Below are 22,268 nucleotides of genomic sequence, written 5' to 3' on the forward strand. Positions count from 1 at the left end.
TATCGTTGCCTTCAGTAGCTGGTTGATCCATCTCGGAACCTGATCAGCTAGGGTGATGGTGAATGCTCGGTACTTCACGCCATCTGGAAGTCAGTGTAGGGAGGCACATGGTGTTAAATATCGACATGTGCTCCCAAGGATCCGTCGTCCCGAAGACTCATACACGACGGGCCTAAACATTCCTGGAAGGTCGTTTTCTTGTATCCTTTTATTCAACGAGGTCCCCTCCTTTCATCAGCTTCGTCGAGGCAATCACGACTTACCTCTGGATCCTCGTCATGTTGTCTAGGTTGGACCGACATCTCCGCTTTGGCGGTGTATCTCGTAAGCGACTCGAAGATGGTTGGCCTACTGCTTCCGCCGAAAGAAGCGCCTGAAGGTGCTCTACAGTCAAAGTGATAGTGGAACCGCTAAAGCTAGGAAGATTGTTCGCCACGCCTGGAGTCGCCGTGGCGGTGCGCAGTTCCCTTGGGAACTCTCATGCGGTGGTTGTTAACCGCACCAAAATGGCTTCTCCATCCATTTTATCTGGGATTCACTTGACCTGGTAAAAAAAGAACACCTGAGCTGATGCCGGAGTTAACATTCCGATGATCAAGTCAGTAGATATCTAGGTACGTTGGCTGAAAGATTTATGAAGGAAAATGTATTGAGTATTTAAGTTACAGAAAATCTTGCCTTTTTTATCAGGTATGGGGCTTCTATTTATACTTACCTCTTACATGATTCCAAACATTTCTCCAAAACTAGATTGAATTGTGTCACCTCGCTGTACGACCCATGGTAATCCGGGCAGTCGTCATCACTAGACTGACCTTTTTCTGCCGAGGGCGCCCATTCTAGCATTAAATGGTTAAGTGCAATAAATGCATCTTCCAGGGTTTCGAACTCTGGAATCGGCATTGCTTCTGATCTCGATCTCTCATGAAAGCCGAGCCTCTTAGTCGGGCTTGCCGCCTTGGGCATAATGAATTTGGTCCCAACTATTTGAGATTTTCCTTTATAGGAGTATGGTATTGCAAGTTTGAATCAATATTATTTGATTAACCTCATACATTAATCTTGATAAGAGAAATTATAAGAAATTATGCAATTCATTCGTAGAACTTTTAAATATGAATTATTCATAAATAAATAGTTTTTATTATTATATATTTTAATACTAACGAGATTCATTTAAAATATGATCTGAAACATGGACCATATTGTGGAAAATAGTTGTGGACCATTGATCCAAGAATAGATCACAAGTGAAAATTATGTTATCTACATATTTAAGACAAGTATTGGCCTCGTGACTGAGTTTATATTAAAACAGGTTCATTACAAATAAGCCCATCAATGAGTACTTATTCATAAAAAGATCCACACAAAAAACTCTTTTACTAATAAGTCCACACATGGTCCAGATTTTTGTAAATGACTAAAATAACCCCTCATATTTTAATATGTTCCAATTTTATCCTTAACTTTGTTTAACCTCAATTTGACCCCAAATTTCACAAATTATTCAATTTTAACCCAAAACTTTTTTTTTTTCAAAATTTTTTCCGCCGGATTCCGGCGTTGACTTTTCATTTTTTTCTTCTTTTCTTTATTTCTGTAATCTTTTTCTTTTTCTTTTAAACAACAATATTGCTGTAATTGACAATAATATTAACTATCTTACTGTTAAACACAGTAAAATTAACTAAACTACAGTTTTACACAATAATATTGCTATATTAATCTTTAGCACAGTAATATTAACACCACAAAACTCATTATTATTGTGTAATAGAATAATATTACTATGTTGACCGTTCAACAAATGTAAACATAATAAAAAACCAAAAGAATTAATATTACTGTGAGTGACAGTAATATTACTATAACAATTAACAACAGTAATATTACCGTCAACCACAGTAATATTACAATAATAGACAGTAATATTATTACGTTACTCCGTGAATAACTCAAACAAACAAAAAATTCAAACACAATAATAATATTGATGTGGTTGACAACAATATTACTATAACAACAGCAATATTACCGTCAACCACAATAATATTATTGTGTTTACAGTAATATTACAATAATAGACAGTAATATTATTATGTTACTCCGTGAATAACCCAAACAAAACCAAAAACCCAAAAAGATAATAATATCACATTAATTTACTGTCAACGACAGAACAATTACATAAATGTATTGTCAACGGCAGTACAATTACGTTAATTAACTGTCATTGACAGTATAATTACGTTAATTTACTGTCAGTGACAGCACAATTACGGTCAACGTTTAGCGGCGGACGTAAAAAAAAAAAACAAAAAAAAAAAAGTCAACGTCGGAGACCGGCGTTGACCGCCGGAAACCGGCGAAAACATCCGAAAGAAAATTTGTTTTTTTTTTTTGAAAAGTCAACGCCGGAGATCGGTGGCAAAAATAAAAATTTGAATTTTTTTTTTGAAAAAAAAGTTTGTGGTCAAAATTGTATAATTTATGAAATTTGGGGTCAAATTGAGATTAAATTAAGTTAAGGATGAAATTGGAGCATATTAAAGTATGCTCCAAAAAAAGTCAAAATTGAATTTTTGTGGTCAGAATTGGATTTTTGTGGACAAAATTGATTAAATTGGGGTTACAATTAAAAATTAGGTATAAATGGTTGAGGGTAATATGAGTATATACATGAATGTTTCATTTATTTATAATAAATATATGGATGGACTTATTGGTGAAAGATATATAGCCCATAAACCTAGAATAATAAACATGCTTGGTTGGGAACTTATGCACAAAAACCCCTATTTGTAAAGTTTGTATCTATATAATATGAGTGACGACAAATTTCGTATAAACTCATATGAGCATACCTATTTATAAGAGGTCTAGATCAAAATATTCCTTATTAAGTGCATCAGAGACAAAAATACTTTGCAACTTCTAATTCCGATGTTATTATTTGAACTATAATTTAACCCAAATTTTATTAATTAACAAATTTTGACCATTAACCTCAACTTTGACCGAAAATTTTGATCGTCGCTGTTGTTGACTGGCCGTTACGATGTTAACTTTTTCTTTATCTAATTTCTTTTGTTGTGCGTTGACTGGTCGACACTTTTTTTTTTACAATAATATTACAGTGTTTCCCGGTCAGACAATAACAATAATTTTTAAAAACTAGTATTATTGTATTGACCGGTCATCATGGTAATATTATTGTGTTAACTGATTATAACAATACATTTTTTTTAATGAATTTGTGAAATTGTGATTATAATAGAGTTTCAAAATATGAATTGGATGTGGTTAAAAGATTGTGAATATTTTTATCATATGTTTTAAATATAAAATAGGATTGTCTTGGTCAGTAATGAATATATGAGTAGTAAGTTTATCTATAAAACAAAAAATAAATAAAATGAATGTCCATTTTAGAATTCAATCAACTTTTGTAAGATTATCTCTACAAGTATCATCCAAAAGTCGAATAAAGTACGCTCTGTCACGAGTTGCCTATTTTTCATGAAGTGAATGGGCTAAATGTTGATCCACCAAGTAAGTCCTATGGAAGATGGTCCAAGTAGGCCCACTTGTAAAGATCCTTAGAGGATTCTAGAATCCTCCAATTAATGTAGAAATCTTCTTTGTATATATATATTTGGTAGGAAATCGTAGAATATAATCGTAGTTATTAGATTAAGATTATCAATACCATCCATTGAGATGGTAGATTTGTATAAATAGGGGTAGTTTCATTCATTTCAGATCATCCAAAAATCCTAGCATTCTCCATCATTAAAGTTAACTGCAAAATGTATCAATGTGTAATCTCAAAACAACGAAAACCCCTCTATGATAAATAACCTACCAAAAATTTTTTTATAATTTTTTTTAAATGACTGCAAAATGTACCAATGTGTAATCTAAAAATAACGAAAACCCCTCTATGATAAATAAACTAACAAAAAATCTTTTATGAGTTTTTTTAATTAAGCACTCGACCCATCATCTATTTAAATGTTGAGTATGCAAAAACCCTAGGGAGTTTCCTGCAATTAAAAAAACATACTATTTCTTAATAATGCTAATAAAACAAAAATGAGATTTATTATTTTCTAATAAATTCTTCTATTTAATAAATATTTTAACTATTTTGTTTTTGATATATCTTTTAATTAGAAAAGTATAATAGTGATCTGGACACATTTGCATGCACCAATAAGCCAAGGCCCAATAGAGTTGGCCGACGCTCGGCAGAAGACATAATACCATATGAGATCCGGACTTATTTGCCAATTTCATTGATTTTTTTTATAAATGGCCCAAAACATTGAGCCCACATGTGACGCCACTCTAGAAATACATTGTAATCTTGCTTTTTTTTTAGATAGATTAATAAATATTATGACTTCCAATGAATACAATGACTCTCACTTAATTTCTCAACAATAAAATTAAATACAAGTGGCAACCAAAGCTCACAGCCAATCTCATATACAGAGTTCTCGAATTACAATCATCTTTAAATAGAACTAGAATACAAATAGATTAAACTCTATAAAACTTTTAAGTAACTTTATTCCTAAGAGTCTTCATCATAATCGCACACTAATGCACATGTTATTGAGAATAAGAAGGAAAATAAATGAGGAGTAAGTCCAAGTGGACTTAGTGAGGAGTACAAGGGGAAAATGAATCAAATAATAAGGACAATAACAAAACAATGGACAAGTCGGACATGATATTGGAATTGGACCATATAGAGAAGAATAATTTCGTAAGGTACAAAGCCAAAGTATGAGAGCACAACAATCTCTATAATCAGAGTAAGTAATACAATCAATATGTACAGGTAGAGAACAATTTCAACGGGAAATTCCCGGATATCATTTATGAATTTCGTGGAGATTCACACGGTAACAGTTCTGGATATCAAATATGAGACCATCACTACAACAAAAATCTCTTTTTGAGATACACGAAAATGTCCCTATAGATACTATTTTGAGGCACTTATACTTTTAGAGGCAAATAAAACATATGTCGCGTAGTTTCGTGTTGCATTAGCTCCTGGGACATTTATTATCTGTCCCAATAAACTTTTCTTTTCTTGACATTTATATGTGTCCCAATAAATTGTTTTTGAGGCACGCCTAAACATCCTATAAAATATCCCAATTTTGACAATGAATGTTCTAGAGACACTTATTTTTTACCTTCCGACATTTATAAATGTCATGTTAGGACATTTATTATTAACATATAAGTGTCTTAATACATACTTTAGGATTCTTAAGTGCCGCCATTACTTTCCCACGTATACATTTCATATGCTGCTACAACGACTACACATATCAAAAAAATCAAGACACCAAACCAAACCCAACAGCATCATCAATATTCATTCATATAAATACTAACTGTTTGTACAAGAAAGTCAACAGATACTACAAGGGATATTCGATCTCCCACGGTAAACCAATGAGATCGAATATCATGTGTAACTACTCATTCTAGTGCTCTAACACTACAAACTCAGAAAAGTTAGATGTAGCTCCCATCACTATCCTGGATAGCATCTACGTTAATGTTGATCATCCGAAGTAGCCAAGCAACCTGCATGTACAAGAAAATACATTATTTAGTAACAAAAATTTAATTAGTAATGAGAATGAATAATTAATTAGTAATGAGAATGAATAACTCAAAAATTTTGTAGTAGGATGAAAATCAAATAGAAGTGAATAATCTGAAAAGATAAAAAAAAAAAACATCATTTGGGGAAAATTATTTACTAAAATAATGGGGTACTTACACAATCGGATCAATACTTGTACGCCTTTTCTTCTTTGCGGTTTCCTTTCTCAAAAGAGATAGAAGCACAACACCTTGATAAATTCAGCTTTCACATTCTGGCAAACAGTTTAAAAAAATTAGATTTCAAATTGAAAAAATATTCCACTTTATACTTGTATTGTATTTCATGGAGAAAGTGAAAAAGAACAACAAAAGAGATGTTAGAGATAAAAAGAGTAAGGAAAGTCATAATTCTATAATATTTACTTTCTTGAAGTTTACAATGTTGTCATGTGAATATGGAGGGAGACAGGGGATGAAAGAAAAAAGCCAATAAGCTGGTATACTCCACTCTCACCAGGAATTCAACAAGTACCTGTCCAAAATGTAGCTCAGCAAGCACACACCTAAAAGACTAAATATCAATATCATTAATATACTCTGTTGCTTCAAAAATAAAATCAGGTGCCGTATAACACCTAGAGCAGACATAAATGATGTAGAGACCTTCTTTGACCTGCCAAAAGAGCGAATTCAATTGTCAAGCTTACATTTAGTAAATATAATTCCTTCGTGAATAATTCTATATACCAAACCTTTAGCTCTTGCAAAATCACATGATTCACCTGCAAAAGATCATCACTTTATCAACTTGGAAGTGAAAATTTATACGGAACAAGTCAAAAAGACTATCTGAAAACTCAGATTCCAATTCTGAAACAGTAAGATAATTGCCTCAATAAACTATGATAATTACCATTTCTTTTGAATCTGGTTGCCCGAAGGTTAACCATGGATCACATATAAGACTATGTCCATAAAATCTGTCAAATAAAAATATAATTGTATATTTAAACATTATCAAGAATACAAGAACATTATCAAACAACAACGAAATTGATTTACAACAGCAAACACCCTAAAATTAAATATACAAAAAAAATAATAGTACACCAAAATTATAGACGAATATCTTAGAATTACCACTCTAATCGTTAAGAAGATGGCTGGAGATTCTTAAAACAATAAACCTTCGTTTCATCTTCTAATTTAAATCTAGGGTTTCAGAAAATTACAAGAAAATCAATTTGGAAAGGAATTAGGCGACGAGGGAGAGACGGGGGAGAGAGGATTGGGAAAAGGAAAAGAAATTTCTCACCTGTAGTCGCCTCTGAGAAGTATTTGGATATGGCCGCCGGTCAAAAGGGAGAACTGATTGGAATACGGGTTATGGCCTTCGGCGAAGAAGTGAAGGTTGTGAAGGGAACTTAAAACTAGGGAATTATTAATTTCTTCGATTTCTTTTTTTTATTTTATTTAACTGTCCCAATAAATTTATTTATTGAGATACATTTAAAAAAATGTCCTGATAGTTTTTCTTTGAGACATTTATATAATGGGGGAATATGTCAAACACCCTCCATTGAGTTTTTTATTCTTGATAAATCCTTAATTAATTAATGGTATTTGAGATAAATCCATTGGACTTACAAACCCATATATACCCCTACTTATTAGTATAATTATTAAATTAAATATTAAGGTAAATTAATACCAAATCCCTCCCAAAAATAAATCAATTCCAAATCAATCCCAAAATCACATTGCCGTATAATTCGCCCCTCTTCTCCCAAATCACGGTAGAAAACATAACCGTATAATAGTTTTTTTTATATTAATTTAAAACATAAGTTTTTTTTTTTTTTTTTTACTTTTTTAAATGGTTCATATTTAAAAAAAATTAAAATCCACTGCATACAAATCGAAAACCACTAAATTTATCGAAAACCACTACTTTAATAATTACTATAAAATAAGAATAATCCACATTAATATTAACATAATCCACTATGTAATTAGTGAAAAACCACTATATAATATAATTAGTGAAAACCACTATGTAATTAGTGAAAACCACTATGTAATTAACAAATTTCATTAAAAAAATTCACTTAAAAACCTATCAATTAACAAAAACCACTATTAAATTAACGAAAACCACTCTGTAATTAACGAAAACCACTGTATAATTACAAATTCATAGACTCTCAGCCCCATCTCCCGGACACCACAACCACCACCTCTGCTCCGCCATCCTCTTGATCTTCTCCAACCAACAGCCCCATCTCCCAATTAAGCTTTAAGCTTTTTTCTTTCATTATTCTTCAAGCTCAAAACTTGGGCGAAGACCCACCAAAAACTTGATGTCCCCGTTGCGCAAAACTTGACGAAGACCCACCAAAAATCAGCCAGATGCTGTTGTAGGGAAAATCAGACCGCGAAACCCAATGGGGTGAGATTAATGACCACTTTGAGAAGCATTGGCGCGGAACGACGGCGTTGATTTCGGTTAGGGCGCCGCTCTATTCGTGGTGGATGAAGGGGGTTGGAAATTAGGGGGCGGCTTCCGGTGGCAGAATCGTAGCTTGTGAATTATGTTTGGCCGTAGTCGGCAGCCACAACTCCGGCGATTTTTCTGCTTGAATTTCATTGCAAAGTGGTAACAAAGGGTTGGGAAAACCGCAACTCCGGCGATCCTCTCCGCCTTGCTCCCCCACTGTGTGCCGCCGCAACGAACTTTTCCGTTGGACAGAGGTGATGGTGGCGGGGCAGGGCAGCATAGGTGTGGTCTGTGTAGAAAAGGATGAACGACAGATCTAGGGTTTGGGGGTGGAGTTAAATGAGAAATATTGAATAACTGAGTATAAAATATAAAATATTAAATATAAATAAACGTGATAAGAGAAAAGGTTATAATTGTCAAACTATATTAACTTTTATTAATTTTAATTGTTTTGGATTTAACTCAAAAATAAGAAAAAAATTTGGACTTATTGTAATTAGAGGGGGCTAACGAGGGGTGTTTGTCAAATTATCCCTTATATAATAGTGTCCCAAACCAAGTGTCACATTACATACTTTTTGTTGTAGTGCATGGAGATTCCCATGGTAACAATTTGTTCATGTACATGTACCTGCCTTGTGACTCCCTTAGCCGTTACTACCTTATATACCGATCAGGGAATGACCCAGCTAATCAATCAATAGGTATGCCCGGGCGCATGCCGATCCATCCATCAGCACATTTAACCTCCAACTATGCCAATGGTCTAGATCCAATATGGGTACTATCGAAGAGACCATCCACCGTCGGCCCAATACCGCCCCGCGGTCTTTTTCGAAAAGCTCCGGGCCCAACTGGTCAATTATCCTTAGGGTGTCCCCAAAGGAATCAATAATATAGAGATATCGGATATACTTCCGACTATCTCAATTTACAGTTTGAATCCCAATGATGGTTCCACTTTGGAAAGAATAAATATCATAGTTCAATAGTTTTGCGATTCCAATAACAAGTGATATAATATCTTGTGGTCACAAAATCACAAGCAAAGAAAGGTACGATCAATGGTTTCAATAAGAGAATGACCACAGTTCAAGATCGTATAACAACGATTCAAGTGAAAATAGAACAATTACGATTTTGGATAACAATTGATGAAGATGGATCTCAACAACAATAGTCTACGGTTAGAATTGAATCCCTAGAGTTGTATAGCTCGAAAGACAAATGGTTCTAAAAATCAATGAGAAGTCAAGATAAGAACGATATCCGATTCATCAATTCAAAGTATGTATGAAGCGAATGATTTATTGGATAAACACAATAATCCTAAATGGTCCAAGAGTCGGCAAAGAACGATTTACATTCATTGAACTACCGTAGAAAAAAATCAAATGATTCAATGAATCATAATAAAAGTGGTTCAACTAATAGACAAGTCAAAACGATTCAATATTGATAGAGAATTAGATTGAAACTCGTTAAGTAATTCAAGGATCAATAAAGGAACTCAATTGAGTAGCCAAATAATCTGGATGATAAATTATTGGAATAAGTCTCGAATCAAGATGAGAACTTATTTGAATAGTTCGAGGAAGAAGATACGAACCGTCAAGAGAATTCTGAATAGATCATTATTTTCAACAATTCAAGAATCAAAGTAACATATATCACATTTAAGTGATCAAGAAGCAATAAAATATATTATTCTCAGTGTGCATTTTATTTTTCCAATAAATAATAGTGAAGAAATGAGCTAACAACATAGACCTCCCTGTGTTATTTCTAATTGGCAAAAAAATCCTTGTGATAAAACAATTCACAAATAACCCCTTATGTTGTGTTTTATATTGCACACTGCCCCATTTATCAGATTTAATTGTTGAATTCAAGGAAAAGACAAAATTATCCCTAATTTAAAATAAAGCGAAATACCCAAACCTAATTGAAAAAATTGTACGACCGAAACAAAAAAACAAGGATAAATATCTAGGTCGAGATCCGGCGACGGAGGTTCTTCAGGTTTCGCCCATTAAGTTTGGTGCTCCGTTTGTATACATCTACCGGTACTCTGAGAAATTGTCCCGGTCGGACGGTGGAGAGATGAAGGCCTCTTTGACTCTCGTCGCGTCGGTGGTCGCCGCTTCTATCGCCGTCATTACTTCATTTTCCTCCATTTTTGGTGACCGTGACGTCTCATTCAATTCATGTACTTATCATGCAAATCAATAAATTCACCAGCAATCTCCTCGAAGAATGGAAAATTTGTTCCACAGCATGATGGTTGAAGTTTATAGAGCCCACAGGTGACGGCGGGGGAAGTGACGAGGCGGGCGGCGAAGCGGAGGTGGTGGCTGAGTTGGGCGGCTAGTTCGGAGTTTTTTGAGTTGTCCGGCAATGGTGATTTTGGGTGTGGTGTAGGAGAGGGTTTTTTTGAAAGTGCAAAGGACTGAAATAAAAATTAAAAACTTCATTTTGGTACTTATAAATAATTCAGGGTGAATTTATAATTTTCAAATTTGAGATGCAGGGTATTTGGGTCTTCTTAGGTCAAAAAATACTCCCAGACGCAAAATTCGCGAGTGTAATACACGATAAGCTGTTAGGGTCTTTTTCAGCTTTGACTATATTTCATAGGGGGGTTCTTGCCAATTTTTTTAACACGAGGGGTTTTACGGCAATTAGAGATTACACAAGGTAGGTTATTGCAAAAAACCCGTGAAGAAATAGAGATCCTCACCTGAAGTCCAATACAAGTGCTATAAAAACACCTTACTCTCGAGTCATGCTCAAGTCTTGAGAGCTTTAGTACACTCGACACCTATAAAAATATCCATCACTTAATAAGATTCCAAATGCTTTTACAACCGTATTATTCCACTATATCACTTAGTCAATTTCTTGAAGCATTTATCACGAATGTCTTGCTGCCACATCTTATTTGAACAATCGTTACGATCACCTTACTTGTCCGAATAACCTAAACAATATATCGAATTAAAGCTAACATCTGTATCTACAGATTTACTGAAGAATTGAGCTCAAATTATCAGCCTAACATAGGAGTAATAGCCGCGGAAGATGATTGCATGAAACTGCCAGGTTTTAAAACAATTGCATTTGCTGGCACAGTGTATTTCGATAGTGGACGTCACACCACAAGTGTAAGGCACAAAGAATATAATAAAATGTCAGTAGAGACAAACAAGGAGACCCCGACGAGCTAGAGACGTGAGAGCTCTTCGACGAGTTGGAAACCTCTAAACGAGCCGAATATACCTCACGAGTGCAGAGCGACGAGCTGACGAGTGACGAGCCGACGAGCTGACGAGCGACGAGCGACGAGTAGCGAGCGCCGAGCTGACGAGTGACGAGCCGATGAGTCGTCGAGCGACGAGTGATGAGCTGAAGATGCCACCTCATGACTTAAACACTAAGAATATAAAATATAGAGTAAAAACACTTTACCCCTAAACTATGGCCCGTTTTGCACTTTATCCCCCAAACAATTTTTTTTGCACGTTTTTACCTAAACAACGTTTTTTGTTGCACGGTGCCTCGAAAAGAGAATAATCAGGGCATTTTTGCCGGAATCTCACACACGTGCCTTTCACGTGATTTTTCCAAGGGTAAAAACGTCTCAGCACTTAGAATTTAACCTAGGGCTGTGAAAGGTAAGTGTGTGAGATTCCGGCAAAAATGCCCTGAATATTCCCTTTTTGAGGCATCGTGCAACAAAAAACGTAGTTTATGTCAAAACGTGCAAAAAAAAATTGTTTGGAGGGTAAAGTGCAAAACGGGATATAGTTTAGAGGATGATTGCTTTTTACTCTAAAATATATTCATAATTTAACCCCTAAGACTTATAAAGTGTTATGGACTTGAAACAATTCTATTAAGCGAATTGGATATAAGCAATAGCATCCGAAAAGCCTCTCCTATAAATAGAGGGTTCATAACCCTCAAGGTAAATAATCTTGGTCTTTAACATACCATTTTTCTCATAAATGTATTTCTTCGAATCTTTGAGATGTTCTAATTTGGGCGTCGGAGTGCTAATCCGGGAGCACCTCTCCCGGTCCCTTTTACAAGTTTGCGGCGAACAGGCCCAATATGGAACGGTCTTAAAGATTCAAGCTGAAAAACCCAACCGCATCAAATGGGATTATCTATTCACTTTTCATTCACTTTTAATAGAAAATAACACTCTAAAAAAACTCTCAAGTATAATGGGGATTTTCTATTCACTTTTCATCCACTTTTCAAAAATTAAAAACTGAAACACACTAAAAAATCTCAATTTTTCGAATAATTCGTCTCTCGGATCCCCACATGTACGACAATAGATCGGGAGTAAGTCTTACATTTTTATGATTGTTGCGTTACGGTCAAAATCAAGAGGTGAGAAATCAAGGAGACATGAAGACCAAAATGTAGCAATAACCAAAGTCTAGGAGTCAAGGACAACGAGTGAGGAATTGCAAGAACTAAAGTGTCATCACACCACAATTTTTAACTTTATTTTATCTGTTTTATTTATTTGGTTGGCTCTTGAATATTGTACTACTATTGTTATTATCATTTTCTTGATCCCACAATTTGATAGTGATCTATCATTACATTTCTACATCTTTCTTCGCTTCTCATTTATGAAATGGATCAAACTCTTATTAATTATTCTGCTAAAAAAAATATTATTAATTATTATCATCTACATGTATTTATGAGAGTTGGTAAAGTGGGTCAACTCTAATTCTTCTAATATTTATTTTATTTTATATATTATGTCACACACTCATGTTATACGTCTAGTTTAAGAACATGTGAAATTAATAAGAGGCATACTCACAGTGGCGGATTTACTAAGGGGCAGGGGGGGGCAGCCGCCCCCCCAGAAAAAAATATTCCAACTTTTTTTTATTGCTTTTTGGCATATTATTATACAAATATGTGTTTTTGCCCCCCCTATTTTTATTTTCTTCTCTATTCTTTTATGTAATTTTATATATTCTTTCTCTATTTGTTATTACAATATAAAATACAACTACTAAAATATATTTTTTTACTTCAAAATTATAAATATATACTTATTTTAGCAATATTTTGTGAATAACCCGAAAAAAAATTCGGGGGCGCTGCCCCTGAAATCTCCAAAATTATAACCTCCCGTTGGATATATTTTTTCCTAAAAAAATCGCCCCCCCTTAAAATGTTGTCTAGATCCGCCACTGCATACTCACACATCAGAATTTTAATTCTTCTATCTATAAAAATCAACTCCTCACAAGTAAGGTCTCTTTCCATTTATGTAAATTCTGATGCCACGTGTCCATCCAGCTTTAACTATTATGCAGGTGTGTGAATGGGACAACTAACACGGTTCTCGTCTCATATTTACGGGAAAACTTCGGTTTCAGTTCGGTTCGGTTTTCGATTTCTATTATAGTTTCGGTTTGGTTTCTGACACATGGTAAACATAATAATCAGGGGCGGACCCATGTGGAGACTCGCCCCTGCATAATTTTTTTTAAACCTATTTTTTATTATTTTTTTTTTATTTTGATATTTATCTATTAATTAATATACTTGGGCTTCCAATAGTTGAATTCCCTACACTTTTAGCCCATAAAAAATATTTTTTTTCCTGAATTCACACCCATGAATATGATTTAGCCCCACCAAAAAGCCCTATAGTTCTGCCCCTAATAATAATAATAATAATAATAATAATAATAATAATAAGAAGAAGAAGGCACACGCCAAATTAAACATGCAGAAACTAGTGAAATTTGACTGGAGAAGACATGATTTATTTGTCCATCCATGCATGCATGCGTAGTAAAAATTCCCAAAAAATATTAATAACCTTTAAAAAAAATACAAATTAAAAATTAAATTACAAGAAAACACTAACAACTTTGCTTCAGTCTTTACAAAGGATGTGTGCCTCGACCAGATCATAATTAACTACTACATAATTAATTAAACACAAAATGCGTGCGTTTGTGTTCATCACCTCTCTCCTTCGTACTACTGCTAATTAATTTTCCTAACTAATACGAAGAAAACAATTAGTTACCGAAAAAAAAAAAACATTAATTAATTAGCAACAACTAAAAAACATCATTAATTAGCAAAAACAAAAAAGCCCGGCCCGGCCCGGCCCGTATTAAAGATTCATCAAATTCCCTTCTTCCTTTGTAGTGTGTGTGTGTGTGTTAAAGCCAAAGTGCACCAGCTTCCTTAAGGAGCGGAACCAAGTTGCCGCTAATATGCGAAGCCATAACTCTGTCCATAGCTCCGACGAGTTTGCCGCCGATGAACACCACCGGCACGGCGGAGCCGCCGCCGAGCAGCTGCGAGAGCACCCTCTCGATCTCCTTCCCCCTCGGATCCTGGTCGAGCTCGTAGACAGTAGGGCTGACTCCCATCCCGCAGAAAAGCCTCTTCACTGCATGGCACATGCAGCACGTGCTCACGCTGAACACCACCACCGCGCTGCCGGAGGCCAGCCGCACCACCCTCTCAAAAGGGTCCGCCGCCGCAACCCCCCCGCCGCCGTGGATGACGACGGAGGAGGCCGAGTAGTAGCTGTGGGTCTCCGGCTGGTACTGCATCTCGCTATTTTTCAAGAAAATCAAGAAAGTGTGTGAAGAAAATCAAGAAAGTGGTGTTTTGCTTTGTACGAGGATAAATTACTTTTGGATGATGTGTGAAAAATGATGGGAATTGAGGGATTATATATAGTTGGGGAATGGGGGGGTGGGGGTGGTGGGGGTAGGGTGGGTGGGTAGGTGGGTGGGTAGGTGGGTGGGGGAGGGTACCCCTGGTTTGTCTGTTGTTGTCTCACGCGTGCGAAGACAGAAAAAAGACATACTCTGAAAAATGTAAGGCGGCTCCGAGGGGGTTATGAGTAATTACTACAAACATTATTACTACATTGTAATAAGTAATAACCCCTTAGATTAATTAGATACTCTACTATTACAAAATTTTATAGAGATTTTTTTTTACTACTATATTAATTATTTTACTCAAGATGGAGAAACATGTAGATCACTTCATTTATTGTTATTCAATTAATGGTAGGTGAGTCATATAATAGGAAATTAAATAAAATATATATACAGTTGGAATCATTTACTTCAATTTAATTTTGTATCTGTTATTCCCACAATGTTCTTTTCACATAAATAAGAAGGAAAAAAAAACCAAAAAAAAAAAAGAATTTTAATTGAGGTTACGTATTAAAGAATTAATGTCTGCCCAGACGGAGGGGTGCAAATGAGCCGAGCTCGAGCTGAGCTCATCTTATATTTTTTTTAAAAAATTTTAAATAATTAATTTTAGTTTTTATTATAAACTACTTATATGAAAAATAATTAAATACTTATATATTAAAGAACTTATAGAATAAAACATTAATCTGTAATTTTTTTAATATATATTAGTTATTTTTATGTTAATAATAAAAAAATCAAAAAAATAATAAAATAATAGCTCGTGAGGTTACGAATTAAACAACTAAAGATGAGCTCGAACTCGGAAAATTTGAGCTTAAGCTCGAGTTTTTATCGAGACAGTTCATCGAGTCCATGAGCCGATTCAGCCTAGACAGACGGCTGAGGTTGTACTAGGTGTCTGGGGTTGATAAGTGTTGTAATAAATGAAGTGAGGTTAAAAATGAATATAATGGGGATGTATATATTGATTTCTGGTATTAACTATGGGCAAACACACCAGCCTTATTGTTTAATTTCCAACGGTTCTTTGGCTGTTTTCTCACCGCCCAACTCATCTCCTTTTTTAATTTCTCACCTGGCAGACAATATAATGTTTATTGGTGTAATTATTTTTTTTATATTATGATGGGTAGCTTCTCCTTTATTTTTATTATTATATATATAATTCACACACTCCACTAATTAATTAATTTCTTCTTTAGCCTTGTTGTGTTTCTTTTTCTAAAGTCCTTCTTCACAAATGTTCGGTTACGTTTTCATCTCACTTGTATTATTTTTTCGCAACAAATTCGTGTTTATTAAGGTTTTAAAAGAAAGTTCTCAAAACAACTTTTAAAGTATCTTTATCTCTTCAAATATGATGTGACTGCTACAGTAAAATGATTTGACTGTTAGAATAAAAACTGTTTTCACTAAAAAAACAAACAAATGCAATCAGTTTATTTTTCAAATTCTTTTCTTACAATACATTTTTCTGATATCATTAAACATGATTTGGCCGCAACAGTGTTTCATTTCAACTTATAAACAAACATTACTTTCATTTTCTAATTATTCTCTGACAACATATTTTCCCGAAATTAAATGAAAATAACTCCCCAAAACATAGCCAAACATTGCCGTACTTGTTTCGCATCAACTTAAGGAACCTTTTTCGAATGAAAATATTTCACGGAGGACTTTTATCAAAATTAAAATATGTCTCTTTTTTGCTATTTATTATCAACAATTAGATACTATTAATTTCATATTTAATTTAAACAAGAAATTTTGATGTCACTTCATAAATAATGATACATGGACATAATAGGTGGTTATGCTCTCTTAATTGATCGATTAAATTAATTTTGTCCCAAAACTTAATTAATGATGATGGTTTATGTTTAATAAATATCAAGGTTGTGAAAAATGAGAGTCGGTTTGAAGGCAGTTAAGCACCGCCCTACGATAAATCGACGCGGTGGAGATTAATCAACAATAAATTACAAATAAACCGAATTTTCAAATTTAATGTAATATACTTCTAGTTATCATGTATATATATAGGTTCTTTCGACCCTACACTCGGTGAAAAATACCGGGTGGGTCTTCTGCTGTCACGTGTTTTTTTTTTTTTTCTAAAACCCCTAAAGGTAAACCCTAGCGTGGAATCTATTATAAAATACAAAAAAGAGACACGTGGCAGCAGAAGACCCACTCAGTGTTTTTCACCGGGTGTAGGGTTGAACAAATCTCTCTCTCTCTCTCTCTCTCTCTCTCTCTCTCTCTCTCTCTCTCTCTATATATATATATATATATATATATATATATATATATATATATATATATATATATAAAATTAAACATGGTTATATTCCGGTCATTTATATATCCTAATCACATAATAAAATTTTAATAATAATAAGGTCATAATATAATAAAAATCTTACAAAATACAAATAAAACGAAAATCTTATGCATTCGAAAATGGATGCAAATTTAGACCGGATGACCTATTTTAATAGGAAAATTGGATGCCATAGGATGATTGACACGTGAGTAATTTAAATAAAAATATAATTAAGATTCTAATAATTGGAAAAAAAAAAGAAAAAAAAAAAAGAAAACCTCAGCATATATAATCCATAACTCCTCTAACCATGATTATAATCATGGTGGTTTATTAAGAGTTAAGACTTTAAGAGTGTTATACTAAATATCGGCTGATCCGCTCAGAATTTAATCTCTTAAAAAATTATGCATAAACAAAACATGAACTCACTTTTTTTTTTGTTAAAAGCCTAAACTTTTATTTTGGGTTAAAATAAATAAAGAAATAAATAATGATTTCTGACTAATTTTGTGACCCAATTGAACCGCCTCAAACCACCTCGTGGACCAAATAGATTTTTCAAAATTTTGCATCAAAATCGCAAAGCTATTGAACCGCCTCCGGTTCGAAGACTAATCGACTGTCTCGAACGATTTTTAAAACAGTGGTAAATATACTCCATGAATTAAGGGACACTCGTCTATGCATACAATAAGTTATTCTTTGAATTTATGATGTTTTAGTTTTTCAATAATTAAGTAGATATATATCAATCATGTGACGCAATAAATCTGGATTCCTCCACATTAATTTTGAGGTGTATTGTAATATTGGATTGCATATAATTGCAAATACTTGAATTCCATACATTAATTGATGTAACATAAAAACAGCACAACATACTGACATTTTTTGTTGAGCATCTTTAATGCCCGAAAGGTCTCATCATAGCTTTACCATCATAATTAATTAATATGTTTTGGAATAGTTTAATTATTATTTATTAAATTAAAACGAATAGATCTAATCAATTCAATTTATGTGAATTTAATGTTTTAGCTGAACCTACGATAGCCAGGCGTGGAAATCTTAATTAGTTTTTTTTTTTTTTTTTTTTTGATAATTGAAAGCTTTGTTAGTTAAATAAATAATAGTAAATTACTTGTATAAATTAATAAATCTATTAATTTAAAAGAATATTAAATTATCGAACTAATAATTTAGTTTATTTTAATTGAGTCGGGATCGAAAGAAATTATTATTTAAGCGAAATTATTAATTTGTCTTTTATGTCATTATTTAGTGATATTTTTTTGTTATTTTAAGTGATTTGTAAACATAATATGCATAATTAATCATCATTTGTCTAAATTAAAAAATTACTATTTATGAAGAAGAGGTACCAAGGGTGACGCAATAAATAAATTTTAATTTTTATATGTCCCTCCTCATTATTAAGATGGTGGATTTTGGACATGCATAATTGATTTCGACACATTAATTGTTGTGTGTAACAAAAACAATACTTCTACTTATGTAGCAAATTAATTAAATGTCCATGCAATATATAGATAGTAATGTTGGTGGTTTCTTTATCCTCTGTCCGTAATAATAGTTTTGCATAGGGAGCCATCTATAAAATTTAAAGAAAGTGCAACAAAAACTAAATTCACTTTAATTAAGGGTATATATATATATATATATATATATATATATATATATATATATATACCAACACTTGACTTAAAACTTCGATAAATTGATACCTAACAACTATAGCAAATGACGAATACGTTCATGATAAGAGCAATTCTAATGGATTATCAAACATGGTATTCAAATCATTAACCACTATTTATACACCAAAAAATAGAAATTTTTAACTCCAATGGAGTTGTTAAATTAGGATTCTATTTTGATAATTCAACTTTTGGGATGTAAAAATACTTGTTGAAAATTGAGTTATCAAAAGTGAAACTATCTAAACATCCAATCAAAAGTAGACATGTGACAATTACAAATAAAATCACTCATAAACTTTCAATTGATAATTAGTTTGACAACCATGGTTGGAGTAGATGAATTTTAATCAATATTAAAATATTATCTCAAATATCAAATGAATATTTGTTAATTCAATTTTGATATTTAGCATTAGAGTTGCTCTAAGGGACTTAAAATATACATATAGGTCAAGACAAAAAGTAGTCTTGCAAATAAACCCATGTCCATGTATTTTATCTAAAATGCCCTCCATAATATAATTTTCATCAATTCCATCCGCTGCATTCTAACTTCATCAATATTGCAGATTGACCCCGGATTTGAAAAAATATACCACTAACCCCCATTTTTATAAAAAAATTCAGAAAATAATTTTTTTCTGATTTTTTTTTTCTGGCCAGATTGCGGCATTGACCTTTTTTTTTTATAAACTTTTTTTTCTGAATTTTTTTTTCCGGCCAGTCAACCGGCGTTGATTTTTTTTCTCTCTCTAAATTACTGTGTTAACAACAAAATTATTGTTTGAGCTAGTACTATTAAATGTCAAAATAGTAATATTGCTAATATTACTGTCCCAAACAGTAATATTACTGTTTCGAACACTAATATTACTGTCCCGAACAACAATATTACTAATATTACTGTCCCAAATAGTAATATTATTGCACGAGACAAGAATATTACGGTCGGAGACAGTAATATTAAGGTCGGAGATAGTAATATTATGGTTGATGACATCAAAATTGCGGCAAAGACGATAAAATTAAGGTTGCCGCTATATGCCAGACTAATTCCACTTGTGCAAGATGAAATTAAAATTTTCAATGTATAAATACTATAATACCCTTATTTGTTAAAAAAATAAAAAACTCCAAATGTGCAATACCAAAAACTCAAAAACATTAAAAACCCTATCACGAAAGCACAAGACTAACTCTCATCTTCTCCATCTTCCAAAATCCACTAAACATTTCTCCTTCCTCCTCCATAAACCCACAAAACCCAAACATTCAAAATCATCAAAACTCAACAAATCTTACAAAGATGGCAAGTATGGAGTCAGAAGACATCAAAATAGAAGATTCTACGGTGGAAGAACCCAAGAAGGTATGCATTTATGTGTTTTTTTTAGCTAGAAATCGTTTTTCCAAAAAAAAATCCCGCGTAAACGCGGTCGACATGTACATATCGAATTTTATAGGTAAAAATCGACATTGAGATGTCGATTATGGAGTACAAAATCGACACTTTAGTGTCGAAATTTAACTGTTAGCAAATTAGTCCAAATATACTAAATTTCGACATTAAGGTGTCGAATTTATGGACATATATTTGACACCTTAATGTCGAAATTTAGTTGTTTCATATTTTTTGAACTTTCTATTTTTCAATTACTTTTATTTCAATATTCATTTATTTTTTATAGCAAAAGGCGAATGCGAAAACCCAGTTTATTGTCCAAATTCATCCAAGGTTTCAGAAATATGTACAAGACATCAAGAACGTCACATCAAGAGCGGCGGTCGATGGCGGAGCTTGGGCGGCGCGTCTCTGGCGGCGGAGCTTGGGCGTAGGGTAGGGTTTCACAAAGGAGGGGGATTAGGTTTTTTTTTTTTATTTCACGTTTTCTTTGTTTTCTCCTTTTCTTTTCATTATTTGTTATTTGGTCTTGCATGAGCAAACAAAAGCCAATTTAATTTATGGATATAATTGTCATTTCATCTTGATAAATAGAATCTTTTCGACTCTTTCTTTAATTTGGTCTTGCACAAGTGGAATTAGTATTGTATATAGCCACAAATTAATATTAATTAATACAATAAAATTACTTTCTCATACAATATTACTGTCTCAAACAGTTAAATTACTGTCTCAGATGGTTAAATTACTATTTCCGACAGTAATATTTATGTCGGAGACAGTAATATAGCAGGCCAAGACATTAATATTAATTAAAATATTGTTTTTAAGAAAAAAACTAAGTTTCCAGGAGAAAAAAAAAACAAGCCAACGCCAGAGACTGGCGGTCAACGGCGGTTGACTTGCCGGAAAATAAATTCAGACAAAAAAGTTAAAAAAAAAAAGTCAACGCCGGAGATCGGCGGTGGCTGTCAAAATTGGAATGAGGGTCAAAATTGGTTAATTGGTGAAATTGGGTTAATTTGTGGTGTAAATTACGAAATTGGAGTAATTTAGGATTTCAGGGAGTTGAGGGTAATTTTGGTATACATAAAAGACTTTTTTCCTTATTTGTAAATATGTTTGAATGAGTTGGATTTATTTGCGAAAGACAAATAAAATTGATGTCCCGTTTTTAATTAAGTGCTCTTGTCATGGAGATATTTTTTATTTGCCCCATTAACTAAATTCACTTTAATTGAGGGTATGTATACCGACTCTTCACTCAAAACTTCGATAAATTAATACTTAATAAACAAATAACTCTGTTTAAATAATAGATTTTCTCCATTCCAATTAGGGATGACAATTTAATCCGCCTCACCCCTTCTCGGATTTACCGGCCGGTAATCCCCACGCTGTAGCTAATGGGGCGGGTACAGATTTTAAAAATTTAACTCGTAACAGATAGGAGGTGGTTACGGGCTTTGAATATATGCATCACGTAACCACCTCGTATACAACTCATTTATATATTTTTATTAATTAATTTATGTATATTTTATAATATAAAATACTAAATTTTAAGATATTTCAATTAAATAACATTTTAATATAATTAATTATATTTTTTTTCAGGGTTTGGTGCAAAGCAAGTACGGAGCGGGTTTTATAAGGAGCAGAGGCGGGTCTATTTAAATCAAATCGGAACGGATATGGGGTGAGTACAAGTGGGAAAGTTTGTTACCAAAGCGGGTGCGAGTATTCCAAAACTCGCCCCCTACCTAGACCTGACCACCGGTTCGGTTAGAACCGGAACCTAACCGGGGTCAACGGTTTTAGAATCGAACCGGAAACGAAAAAACCGGTTCGATTCCAGTTCCTCATTTTTAGAACGAGAACCGACGGTTAGAACCCATTTGAACCGGTTTAACAAAAAATTTAATTTCCT

General features: G+C 33.3%; 1 protein-coding gene across 1 annotated transcript; it reads right to left on the bottom strand.

Annotated features, from left to right (window-relative positions):
• Window positions 1-13,979: 13,979 nt before the first annotated feature.
• On the bottom strand, window positions 13,980-14,849 carry LOC105957990 (glutaredoxin-C1). Its single transcript, XM_012981983.2, has one exon. It carries the CDS (start codon window positions 14,755-14,757, stop codon window positions 14,359-14,361), a length of 399 nt encoding a protein of 132 aa, XP_012837437.2. The 5' UTR covers window positions 14,758-14,849; the 3' UTR covers window positions 13,980-14,358.
• Between the last annotated feature and the right edge of the window lie 7,419 nt (window positions 14,850-22,268).

The sequence above is a fragment of the Erythranthe guttata genome, chromosome 11 (assembly GCF_056151865.1).
Source record: "Erythranthe guttata isolate IM_541 chromosome 11, IM_541, whole genome shotgun sequence".
Classification (NCBI taxonomy): domain Eukaryota; kingdom Viridiplantae; phylum Streptophyta; class Magnoliopsida; order Lamiales; family Phrymaceae; genus Erythranthe; species Erythranthe guttata.

What these genes read in the sequence shown, in the direction of transcription:
- LOC105957990 (XM_012981983.2), bottom strand. Translation starts at nt 14,757, where the DNA reads ATGCAGTACCAGCCGGAGACCCACAGCTACTACTCGGCCTCCTCCGTC.